General features: G+C 35.5%; 1 protein-coding gene across 2 annotated transcripts; it reads left to right on the top strand.

The window, feature by feature from the left end:
* The first annotated feature begins 2422 nt into the window (after positions 1 to 2422).
* LOC110714014 (putative 1-phosphatidylinositol-3-phosphate 5-kinase FAB1D) lies at positions 2423 to 13482 on the top strand. 2 transcript variants are annotated; one of them, XM_021892470.1, is made up of 13 exons: positions 2423 to 2681; positions 3449 to 3668; positions 3749 to 3785; positions 3924 to 4541; positions 4934 to 5087; positions 5188 to 5529; positions 7503 to 8450; positions 8795 to 9120; positions 9501 to 9627; positions 9724 to 9879; positions 10158 to 11840; positions 11947 to 12213; positions 12642 to 13482. In XM_021892470.1, exons 2-13 carry the CDS (start codon positions 3449 to 3451, stop codon positions 13035 to 13037), a joined length of 5274 nt encoding a protein of 1757 aa, XP_021748162.1. In that variant the 5' UTR covers positions 2423 to 2681; the 3' UTR covers positions 13038 to 13482. The 2 variants fall into 2 exon arrangements, with proteins under 2 accessions (XP_021748162.1, XP_021748161.1); XM_021892469.1 differs by having other exon boundaries at positions 3406 to 3668.
* Positions 13483 to 13605: the final 123 nt, after the last annotated feature.

The following is a 13605-nucleotide window of genomic DNA, read 5'->3' as shown; positions in this document are numbered from 1 at the left end:
ATAAACAATTCCTTTCAGCTCAATTCACTTTAGTTCAGCTCCAATCAGTTCATTAAATCAGAATAGACCCTAAACTAATGATTTAGCCGTCGCAGATTAGTTATTGCTTAAATAAGTTATTGCCGATAGTATTATTTGTAATTTCCACTTAAGGAACGAAACATAACCACACAATTCCCATATATGACAACCCTCTAACAAAAAAGCTATTCAAATTACGCGCACAAGCTAAAATGTTTTGAGATTTAGCCCATTCATTTTCATTAGTGAGAATTTGTAGAAAATAGGAAATGGATTTACCTTGAGAAATTAAAATTACATGTTTCACATACTGTACACAAGTCTTGTTCCAAAAAAAAAAAAAAAAAAAAAAAAAAAAAAACCTTGGTGGGACGTGAAGACCTTGCGCCGTACAGTAAAATACAAGTAAACATCAATTTTGTACATCAAAGTCAACCACACCTCTGTACCAAGTACGAGCAACAATTGTGTATTTCTCCCATTGAAAAGTGAAAACAAAATTAAATAAAATTACAGTTCAACAACTTTTTAAAAAACTTAAAGGATTGTTTCGTGTTTCGTAATTACTTGGTACTCTGTATATAACAGTTTTATTGCTTCCTCTTTTTATTAGTATTTCATTTTTGTACTTAATCAAACTCCATATAAGACTATACAAAATTTTAAAGTATGCATACGACAAGTCTGAATTCTCAATCTCTTTTTTAATTTTCTATTTTTGTAATTTATGAATTTGTAATCTAATTCATTCAAACCTAAAAATAAGTTTTATTTTTTATTTTTACAACATAGTGTATACATACTAGTTTATAGTAATAATATATGAACATCACATGCCACACAACACATACACCAGCAGATCTCATCTGAGATTTTGAGACAAGAATCTCAAACATTATATTGTAAGTATAATGATATTGATACTCCTCTACCTTAAATAGTTTGTAAAACAACTAAAAGTGAAAAAGCCTGAATGCATGTTTTTAAAAGGGAAATAGGGAAAATAAATAAATAATACGAAATACATCTCAACAACAATTGAACCCAGGTTACTTTTGGAATAGATGGATAAAAGGTAAATTCACAATTATTGGCCATGTCGTTCTTTGGTAGGAATTTTTTTAGCCAATTTATCATCATTAATTGACTCATATAATGTATTGTAAATTGTGCTTATCCAAAACATAGTCCTTACTCTTTTCTTTTTTCTCTTTTTTTTTTTAATTAATTTTTTTTTCATGTATAAAATTATAATTTCTACAAGTCTGTAATAGAAATTAATATGATCAAATCTATCAAATACATGATTAGGGTTTTATTTTTTTTAATACACGACAAGAAGGGTGGGGTGATGATCGAACCCACATCACTCATAGTGGGAAGGGTGGGGTGATGATCGAACCTAGATCACTCATAGGGGAAATGGAGGGACTAACCGTCCCTTCATCCCATGTTCCTCAATTACAGAGCTTAGATTTTAAGGGTGCTTTATATTCACCTGATTCTGAACTTATTATCTAAACTTATCTGAACTTATCAAATCTTTTCTGAACTTGTTAGTCGTTATTAGAAATTGAGCTTGCTAGGTAGTCCTAATTAACCTTTATCACAACTTATTTAAACTTATTTTTCTTGAACTTATCTTATCTGAACTTAATAACCTTGTGAACATAATTTGATAGAAGAAAAAGGTAAACAAATAAAATACGAGTTTTGCCCAGTTAAGGTATAATTGTCTTTTTAAATGCCAGTGGAGGGGTACATGCATCTTTTTATGTACTAGTTGAGGCGTACATGTGTAATTTCCACATCAAACAGTAAATGCAAGTTGCAAACAATAATTGACAACTCACCAAAAGTACTGAATAAATGATTATGCTTTTTCCGTATTTTTAAAGAAATGTCCCAAATTAACAAAAATTCGTTTACTGGAGATAAACTTGTATTTGCCGATAAAATACAAGTATATTTATACGAGTAGCTGCTAAACCTATGTCACTTTCTACAATCTTTCAAATTTGGCGACATCTTGAGTTATTGACAATTGATGTTCTTATAATGTACTCGTAATTCATAAATTAATGTCAAGTTTTTAATGAAAATTTTAATTACGAGTAGTTTATTTTCTAAAATTAATGGTAAAATTAGCGAAATAAATTTTTTGATCATATTTTTATCACAAGACTATGTATATCATTTTCATTATAATTTTTGTATTGATGGGACATATTATTATTATTAGTACTCGTAGACTCGTAGTAAATTATTATTATTATTAATAGCGGTGGAATTTAATTTATTATGTACAATTAAAATACGAGCAACATTATAGTTGTAGTGACGGAGAAGAGTGTGGACCCACCTTTATATTGACAATTTCTTCTCCTTGTTTCTATTCTTCCTCTTCAACATTTCCTCTCACTTTCTCTCTTTCTCTCTTTCTCTCTCCTCCTTCTTTCTCTCTCTTACACTTTTTCTCTCTCCTCCTGAACATGTCTTTGCGTTTCTTCACGGATTATTTGCCTCTGATTCTCTAAAATTCTTTGAGAATTTTTTTGGGGCACAATCAGAATTTATTGGGTTGAACTCTGTTGACTGTTTTACGACTTCATTTTCCAGTGAAATTTGCTTAACTTTGCATTAATTTGGTTACTTGTAAGGTCAGTTGCTTTAATTATCTTTCCAACTATTAATTTTTTATAGTATCAATTCCATTGATTTCTGTGAATTTCTAGTATGTTTGTCTTTTTTTTTTTGCTTTTGATTTACTTTGCGTGTTTTCATTAATGGCGTGTTAATAAATCCTCCCGAACTTAAAATTTTGGTGATCAATCTTTTTTATTTTTTCTTGAAACTTTAATTAGTGGATGAATTATAGTTGAAATCTTGTTTTGAGTAGCTTGTGGAATTGTGAATATACTGAATATTTGAATTGTGGATTTGTGGGTATACGGTGTATTTGAATTGTGACTATATGGAGTAATTGATTCTTGAATCTTGAAATTTCAGTAGTTTGATTTGTGGGTGTGTTGTGAAAATTGAAATGGTTGTCATCTAATTTGATTTTTGGGTGTATATTTGTTTGGGTATATTTTGACTGATTTCTTGGTTATGATTGGGGGTATTTTGATCAATTCTGGGTTTCTTTTGATTGATTATGCTGTTTATATTGATCAGTATGGGTAGTTTTATGAGTTAATTGATTGTATTAGTCTTAATCGTTGACTTTAGACGAGTTTTGATCTTGATGCTTGAGAAGGGGATGATAAAAAAGAACTGTTAAACAACCAACAATGGACTGGATTTTGGTATTTGAGATTGGAATCTGTTGATGTTTTTTTTGGATGATGTAGTCAACTGAATGAATGTCTTGTGTTCATCTAGTTTGGCAGCAGACGAGTTTCTTGACTTGGACTAAATGTTGTAGATGTGTCAGTTTAGTTCCGAGTCAAATGAACAAATGGAACCAAATGAAAATCAAGAATTGTCAGGTCTTACCGGGGAAGAGCAAGTAGTTTCCTCTATATCACATGCTGTTAATCCTGAACACGGAATTGTACAGAAGGATGCTTCAAGTACTCTTGAAGCGCCCTTACTCGGTCCACCTAAATCACTGGCGAGCTCTGAAAGTTTTGCTTCAAATAGTAGTAAGATGCTGTACTTGTGCATTTCAATGATGAGTTAGGTATGATTTTGTATGATCTCATGGATGCCTTTTGTATTTCAGGTGAGTACTCTGTGGATGTCAACCCATATAGTGATGGGTATGTCTGTAATTTTGTATTTTCTGGACTGTGAATATAATTATGATTATATTGTGTGTTCTAGATTACAGATTACACTTCTCCTAAGTTTCTGTATGCTAGATGCATGACTTCTTGTTTCTTATTTAATTTTGCTAGACATACTACTGATACTAGAGAAGATGGCCATGGGTCTGAGAGTGGTTTTGAGGATCCCAGATACAGGTTGTATCAAGCTAGGTTGTATCAAGCTCCTGAGCAATTATATGATGTTAAGGAAAATCACGAGGAGGAAAAAAATGGTTTGATGCTTGAAAACTTGGACAGTCACGTTACAAATAGTGAAAGTGGTGCAAGCAGTGATGAGTTTTTTGATGAAGCAGATGTATCATCTCCTACCTTTTATGAACGAGATGAGATTTGGGATCCACCAGAAGCTGAGAATGCAAATGATGACATTGCAAATAGCGTGGGTTTTGATGTTGAAGAGTACGCTAATGCCGATAGCTCAGAGTGGGGAAATCCCAGATCAAAGGAGATTGAGTTGGCCAGGGAAAATGTAAAGAATGAGAAGTTCAAGGACTTGGTGAGCCAGCTACTTAGTAAACTTGGTGTAGAAATCTGTGATGACAAGGATGAAAACTGGGTGGATATTGTTACAGATTTGGCATGGCAAGCTGCTAAATTTGTGGAGCCTGGTGTCACTGAGGGTAAAGCTATGGATCCATTTGGATATGTGAAGATCAAATGTGTTGCTGCTGGATCTCCAAAAGAAAGGTTTATTTATTTATTTATTTATTTATTTTTTTTATATATTCATATTGAGCTTTCTATATGCACCTTTTGCATTATGTTAATCTGTTGACGAGGTATTTTGTGGTTTCAGGAGATCTTAGATTGCTTACATACTGTTTTAAACACTCTAGTAAATCATGTTTTCTTCACTGATTTCCATTTCTCAACCAGATTGCTACTTAATTGGGTGGTAAAAGAAGTCTCTAGATGACAGCAAGTTTTATTTGCAACATACTTCATAATTTTTCTTAGTAAAATTTTTCTGTGATTTAAGGAATCTATGTGTGTACTGAGATTTTAGCTAGGTATTAGTTTTGTAATGAAGTTGTCTGCTTCTGTCTTAATGAGAATTAATGTGTACATATGTTTTGCAGTCAATTAATTAAAGGCTTGGTTTTTAAGAAGCATGCTGCTCACAAACACATGATTACCAAGTACACAAATCCTAGATTGTTACTAATACAAGGAATGCTGGGTCCATCATCTGTTTCATCTGGGCTGTCATCATTTAGCTCAATGATTTCTGAGGTAAATTGTCCTTGTTTGAAACTTGAAAGATTTAATTTCTTTCTTGTCATTTTCATTATGATTTGCTGCTTGTTCTGATTGGAGTAAGTTCCTTTGATAGGATGAAGTCAACTGGGGTGGACTGATGCAGAATTTGCAAGCATGTCAACCAAATGTTATTTTGGTGGAGAAATCTGCTTCTCGTGCTGTCATGGAGAAGATCCTTCAAATGGGAGTTACCCTGGTCCTTGATATGAAGCTTGATCGATTGGAAAGGATTGCTCGTTGTATAAATTCACCCATCTTGTCCTGTGATTCACCATTTAATCAGGAGCTAAAACATTGCACTGAACTTTATTTTGAGAAGTTTGTGGAGGAGCATACTATTGTCGCTGAAGGTGGAAAAAAGCCGTCTAAGACTTTGATGTTTGTGGTGGGAAGTCCGACACGTCTTGGTTGCACAGTAAGTCCAATTTTAATATGTTACTCTTGTAAAGTTATTTGTAGAAGTCTTTTTACTGCCTATGCAAATAACTAAAACAGGGGAATGAGTGGATCCTGAGCTTGGCCTACGTAGGACAGGAGTACTGAAATGCACGAGTAGGTGTATAATCTTCTAGTTCACATGATAAACTGATCATTTAGGAGCTGGAGATTTATTTTTGTTTATTTTTTTCCCTACCAAGTAAAGATCTAGATTTGCCCCTATGTTCAGGGTCCCATGGTAAATGTTGATGAGAAAGGTCTAGATGTTGACATATGCATAATTACTTTAGACAAGGATAAAGGCTGATGATGAGAGACCCTCAAACTGTACTGTTTTGAGATAGGATATAATGAATAGAAAGGCTTAAAAGTAAACAGAAATTTTAACATACAAGATAAACAATTAAACTGTTCCTAACTACACTGAAATATAGGCAGAAATCATTTAAAATAAAGTAAATTACAAAAAAAAAAATGTTGCACCTAGTTTTGAAGGCTTATTTTAGACACTCACTGGCATTTTGGATAGATGGTGTTGATGGTGTAATCTGTAGTAAATATCTAATTACATGCCCATGGTTATGCTTGTCTGTTCCAAATATTTAATTCCACTTGTAGAGTAGGAATTGTGTGGCGATGGATATTATTAAGAAAAACAAATGATTTAGGATGGCTTGTGACAATGGCTTGTGACTTCCTTTTACTCAAACTTTACTTCTATGCTAATACATTAAAAAACATTCTTAGGAAAGCTATCTCACGTGGCACTCTCCTCATCTAAAGGCTTCATTACCATGCCAACCCTCGATTGAAAAAGTAAATGTTGTCGCTACAGGGTATCGAACATAAAAAGTGAAAGATAACAAACTCTGATAATTATATCTTTTTATAAGATTTAAACTAGTAATTAGACCTCACAAACTTTTTGGTAATGAAAAAAGAGCATTTACATACATTTTCTCTCACCACAATTTCCTAAAGAAATTATATCTAGTTAATTTCTATGTCAAACTTTATGATATTTTAAAACTAATATCATGCATTTGCTTATCACGTTATGACGCCAATTTTTCTCAATAGACAAAAATTTTATGAAAAGTAACAACTTGGGGCACTTGGGCTGAAGATGATGTTCTCATCTATGATAAAAACAGGGCCTTCAATTTGTTTTTTGCAACATGAATCTCTGTCAAGGTCTTGTACACGGTGAATTTTTGGGCGATAAATATTTGCTTGCTCACGTACTTCCTGTTTGTTTGTTCTACCTTTTTTTGTTTATTTTGCAATGCCATGGTATGATCTTTCTAAACATTATAGCTGTCCGGAAGCCCACCTGAATTTGATATAGCCAAACCATCTAGGCTTTGTATCCTGTAATATATCTTTAATTGAGGTTTATCCCACCTTATTTCTTATAGCTTGTGTCACTTTTATTTGATCAGTACTGTTGCAATTTGCAAGTGCAACAAATAGCCTCAGTCCTTTACTTTGTTTGCTTTCTCATGCTGGATCAATGCAGAAAATTTAATGCAGATTATGCTAAAGAAATAAGGAAATGTGATGCAGTGACTGTTTGTGGGTTGTGCTCTTATATAATATCTGGGGATTTAGTTACTCAGTGCATAATTTGCAAAGCAATGAAAACGTTATTGCATTGTTTTTATGACTTTAAGCATCAAAATTAAGAATTTAATACCATGGTTGGATTGAAGGGCCCTGATTACATGCTGTGTGAACTAATAAAGAGATTATTGTGTGCCATTCTTTATGTAGTGTCTAGCTTTCCTAATTATTATGGTGTCCTAGAACGCTTATCCATTAGGATTATCCTTAAGTACTGATGCTTTAAATGGGAGTAGGGTGGAATACTGTGAATTATTTAAACTGTTGAGGCTTGTTATGACTGTTGTTTAGAATATTAAATAAATGACTTGAATTTTAATGGCACAGATTCTGCTAAAGGGTTCTCATGCTGAAGAGTTGAAGAAGATCAAGTGCGTTGTACAGTGTGCTGTTGTAATGGCTTATCATTTCCTCCTGGAAACTTCCTTTCTTTTGGATCAGAAATCTATGTTCTCCACTATTGCCTCTGGAAAAGCTGCTGATATCTCATCAATCAATGAACAGTCCACTTCTGTTGTCTCTGAAAAGGCCAGTATTCCACATAGTGAGGAGCCTAATCTAGGTGATTCTCCGGCAGATGGAGTACAGGTTGTCATCTCCAATGGTGATGATCAGGTGTCTTCTTATGAGCGAGAACCCCCTGCCGATGATATTCTGGCTTCCAATGAGCTTCAAGAGGGAGAGTCCTTTCACGTCAAGGAGTTCAGTGCCAAAGATGCTGAGATTGCTTCTTCCCGTGGATCTCATGACAAACTTTCTCACAATATGCAGCTTGCAGCTGACTGCCAGTTGTCTCCCAAACTCTCTGTTGCATCAACATCATTCTCAAATGCACCAGAGCTACTTTCAACTGTCTCCCCAGCTACTTATGAGCACATGTCTACTTACATGGACTTGAATGGGAGGGAACTTGAAGCTCAAACTGCAGTCTCAATTCCTGTGTCACCCACTGAAGATCCTGCCGAGCGATCTGACATAGAGGCAAAGAAAATGGCCAAAGAAGACAATTCCATGTATAATGACTCCCAGCTAGTGTCCACTTCCTCTATGACCGAGGGGGAAGCAAAGGGACCAGTAAATGATGGCGAAGAGAGCATCACTGCAAAGGATGAAATCAGCAGTGTTTTGGATTCTGAGAGTATCTTGGTTTTGATGTCTAGACGAAATGCTATAAAAGGGACTATTTGCGAGCAAAGCCATTTTTCTCAAATTAAATTTTACAGGACTTTTGATGTTCCCCTTGGGAAGTTCTTACGGGATAGTCTTTTCAATCAGGTTATATCCATTCTGCTGGACTGTTTTTGTTGAATGTGCAACCTTGTTTTTTCTTAAAGCTGTTGCTCAGATGTTTGTGGTTGGTTTCTTAATGTTTTTTTGGGTGATTTATAGAACTATAAGTAAATCCTTTTGTACTAGTTTTAGCAGAGTGATGTGTGAATGATGTGATTTCATTGTGAATTAATTAGAGAATTGCATTTTAAATTACTGGTGATATGTTTCACTGATGTGGTATAGTCTGATTCTTTATCTGTTTATTTCCATAAAGTTGGGTGTGTTGTATTTGAATGTGTATTTATATATTTTGAATGCGAGCCTTACTGAATCCATTGAATGTGTAGGATCTTAATTGTGAGACATGTGGTCAAGGTCCTGAAGCTCATTACTACTATTATGTTCATCACAGCAAGCAGCTCACTATACGAGTCAAACAACTTGGTGATAAGCATTTGCCTAGAAAACCTGAAGGGAAACTTTGGATGTGGAGTCGTTGTAGTAAATGTGAACCTGATAAAGAGAAGGCAACCAAAAGGGTATTGATCTCTGATGCTGCACGTTGCTTGTCATTTGGCAAATTTTTGGAGCTCAGCTTTTCAAGTCATTCTTCATTTAATAGGCTTGCTAGCTGTGGGCATTCCTTTCAGAAGGACTTCCTCTACTTTTTTGGGTATGAATTCTGTCCTATATGCTTAATTTTTGCTTATTTATTTTCCTTATTGTACACTCTTGTTTGGTTTTGTGGTATCGGTTACTAAGATAGAGCCCTTTTAATTACATTTAGAAACAAAATCCTATTTCAACTCAGAACTCTTTCTGATGCTGGTGATACACTTTATCCTTGTTTTGGTTAGTTTACTGGATGCATTAAGGAAAACCATTTTCAGCCCTGAAATCTTTGAAAAGCTCTTTCTAATGGTTGGTAATGCAAGTATCTGGCTTGAAACTTTGTTCAAAAATGTGTAGTCAAATGTCATTGTTTCTGTTTCGACTGTAAATACGATCATTCACTGTTCTATATGATCTTCTGATTTTTTACATGACTTGCAGTCTGGGCTCTATGGTTGCTATGTTTCAGTACTCTCGTCTTGCATTATATACCGTTTCTGTGCCAGCCCACAAAATGGAGTTCAATAGTTTAATTGACAGAGACTGGCTTCAATCTGATATTGGGACGGTATGCCCTTTCTTTTCAAAGATTCTGTATGGAAGAAAGTTGCCAAATGGTTTCTTCTGTATGATTTAATTAGTTTCCTTCCTCTATTCCTTGCAGGTCTACACTTCAGGGCTATTGCTTTTTAATGAACTTGAAAAATACTTGAAAAAAATCGAACCTCGCTTTTCTGGCTGGAATCTGGTTCTTAATGGATATTCAAAAGGGTTTGCTGACATTGTAGACATGTTGAAGCTGGAAAAATCTGAATTTGAAGTAAGTTTCCTTTTACATGCATGTGATCTTTCATGTATCATGAATTCCTGATCTGTGCTCACTGCTTGAGTGGATATTTGGGAATCATTCTTCTTCTTCTTCATCATTGTTTTCATCTTCTTTTTTCTATTTAGTCATCCCAGTTTGTGTTAGCCTTAATTATGCACTCACTCATGTCAAGGCACTTGGATGTAGACCATGCAGTGCATCACTGCATTCCAAAGATCCAAACTAAGGTGTTTATCTTATTATTTTGGCTGTATTATTGTGAAAAACAGGAGAACTTTAAAAATAAGAATGAAGATTCACATGAGACTGTCCATAAACTTCTGAGCATGAACCGACTTAGATGGGAAATTCTGCTTGAAGCATGTGTTTGGGACCGGCGATTGCAGTCACTACTTTCTTCCCAGTCTACAGTTACTGGCAATAATGAAGTGGCGCAGAGGCAACTGGGTTTGAAGGAAGATGGCTTCCCTGGAGAAGTGATTGTAGGGTCTAAGACAGCTGCAGAAACAGCACAAAAGCAAATGCTGTTGGAAAAGCACAGATCTGGAACAGAGGGTGAAATGATACAAAAGATTGCTGATAATGATTCGCAAGCGCTTGTGGATTCTGAAAAAGAGCATAGTAACGGGACAGTGGAAACTACTACTAAGGTGATGGAAAGACAAACTGGGTCAAACAATGGAGGTGCTGAAGAATTTAGAGTGCAGAGAATTGAAGATGGCCATTCCGATTTAAAGATTGAGAATGAAGCTATTGCACAAGGTGATGATAGAACTTCTGAGAACCCTAATGATGTAGAGGTCCAAATTGAGATGGTTGCAGAAACAGAAAATCATTCAGATAAGGAATTTCCAAATGAGGGAATGCTTGTAGGCTGTGGAGAGCAAGACTTGATAAGCTTGCCCATTGTCGAGGAGAATACTGAGACGCCACCCTCAGGTGATTTAGTCTCAAGTATATCACTGTCTCAAGAGTCTAGTGGGAGCACACTTCCTTCCCATCTTCATTCTGATGAGAGTACTCAACAGGACAGTGTTTCACTGTCTAGCCATCTGTCGGAAGATAGAAGCATATCCATTGATGCGGATAAGGAAGATAGTAGTTGCTCTGCTGATGGAGAGGTATCTGAAACTATAACTTCTCATCTGCTGAAGTTAGACTCCCCGTGGTGGAATCCATTTAAACAAACTCGAGATGAGTGCATGGAGGATCTTCTGGAAGGCCGCCCGTCTAAATTTGGTCACTTGCCCAAATTTGAACTGCTACACTCTCCTGACTTCTTGCCTACGGTATCTCAAGTAATTATTGATGAGGGTACCAGGATTCACATGCCTCTCAGAGATGGTGACTTCATTGTATCGGATTTTGATGGTGAAATCTCAAGCTCCGTCGCTTGTGCGTTGGCCTTAATTGAAATTTCAGCCCCTCCAGCATCAGTTAGAGATGAATATACTTCTCTGAAACGTGCAGTATCTGAGCCTTGGCCTTTGAGCAGCTTTCATGATACAGATTTTATTCATTCTTCATCAAGCATGACTTTCACAGAATCTCATTTATCCACCATTGACAGCTTGAATCGAGTGGATTCTCTTGTTTCTTATGGGCGAGTGTACAGTGAAGTTACTCTAGGTATTGAAAAGTATCCTGTGAAGGGAAAATATTCAGTAGTTATTATACATCCCACTGAATTCCGCGATCTTCGGGATCGATGCTGCCCATCAGAACTTGATTATATTGCTTCCCTTAGTCGCTGTAAGATTTGGGATGCCAAAGGTGGGAAGAGCAAGTCTGTCTTTGCCAAAACACTTGATGAGAGGCTTATTGTCAAGGAAATTAAGAAGACTGAATTTGAGTCGTTCATGAAGTTTGCCAATGAGTATTTTAAGCACATGAAAGAATCTGTTTACTCTGGAAATCAGACTTGCCTTGCAAAAATTCTGGGAATTTATCAGGTTCTTATGAATACATTTCTTCATGGTTTCATCCTTGCTTTCACTTTATATATCTATATTTGCCTTATGCATGGACAGATTTTAATCTTTGCTTCCATGCTTGCAGGTCACTATTAGAAATCCCAAGAGCGGCAAAGAGACAAAACATGATCTCATGGTTCAGGAGAACCTTTCTTTTGGCAGGAACATTACTCGTCAGTATGATTTAAAGGGTGCATTGCATGCTCGTTTTACCACAACTGCTGATGGTGCGGGAGATGTTCTATTGGACCAGAATTTTGTGAATGACATGAATTCATCACCTTTATATGTTGGCCAGAAAGCCAAGAGACTTCTACAACGAGCTGTCTGGAATGACACAACATTTCTCAAAGTAAGTTCTGATGATCTGCATAGTATCTTATTCTGGTTGCACCCTCTACCCTCACCACATGAATGCAGGATAGAATGAATGTAATCTACAATATATATATTTTTTTAATCTATTTATTTTTATTATATATATATATATCAAGTTACCTAGACAGCTAGACTCTGCTCTCTTTACCTGATTTTGGACTAAATTGAAATGAAAAATCTGATTTTTGCTTATTAGAATTGAATTTTACTGCTAATAACCGATTTTCATCAATTTAAAATGATCTACGCTGGTTTTACAGAGTATTTTTTTTCTTTGTTCAGTTGAAGCTATTTTTCATTGGTGAAATTTGACATTTACTAACACTATCTTTAGGGATTAGATGGTTAGGGCCTTATGGTGTACCTTTTGTTTCTGATCACTCTTTCTTACTTTCGTGGCAGAATATAGGAGTCATGGATTATTCTTTACTGGTGGGGGTTGATAGGCAACGCCGAGAGCTGATATGTGGGATCATAGATTATCTAAGACAATACACTTGGGATAAGCAATTTGAAACATGGGTGAAGTCATCTCTTGTTGTTCCCAAGAATTCCTCACCAACCATTATCTCACCACAAGAATATAAGAAAAGGTTTAGGAAGTTCATGGACACTCACTTCCTCACTGTCCCAGATCACTGGTGCTCTAACAGATCTTCCAATCCTTGCAAACTTTGTGGCGTCAAAGTTCATGATATATCTGTCACAAAGTCAGAGAAGCAGAAGGAGGAGCTAAATGGTTTTCCAACCCAAGAGAAGCACAAGGAGGAGCTAGATAGTCTTCCAACCCAAGATTAGCTCAATATTCTTTACTCATTTGCACCGTAATTTTCTTTTTCCTTTTTTTTTACAGTAAAAATTGATACTGTACATAGATTGTTACTGCTGCTGCACATAACAACTGGTTATACTGCGATTATTTAGCAGATAACTGGGTATATGTTATGTTAGAATTAGGCCAACTGTGTGCAGATTGAGCTATATACGTATGAAAATTTTGTAAATTCTGTAGCAAGCTGCGGAAATGACGACAAAGCATACATTTGGAGCTTTGATAATGCTGAAGCTGAAAACTACTCTACTGAAACTATTTTTTATACGGAATATTATTTTTGTTCCTGTGAACAGTTGAATGTTGAACATTGGTATCCTGATTCCTGATCGTCTGATTCAAGAAGATAATTGTTTGTATGCTGTTTCTTTAATATGCTTATTTTATCCAAAAATATGAAGCTAATTGTTAATTGAGGGCTTTTTACCTCAATAACGAAAGTCTTCTTACCTCAATAACTAATTTATGGTCTATGAAGGAGTCGAGTGTTGGTTGATCAATCTTCGTTATATGTTAGAATTAAGGCAACTGTGT

The sequence above is a fragment of the Chenopodium quinoa genome, unplaced genomic scaffold (genome assembly GCF_001683475.1).
Source record: "Chenopodium quinoa cultivar QQ74 unplaced genomic scaffold, ASM168347v1, whole genome shotgun sequence".
NCBI lineage: Eukaryota > Viridiplantae > Streptophyta > Magnoliopsida > Caryophyllales > Amaranthaceae > Chenopodium > Chenopodium quinoa.
This window is presented reverse-complemented; position numbering and strand designations above follow the sequence as displayed.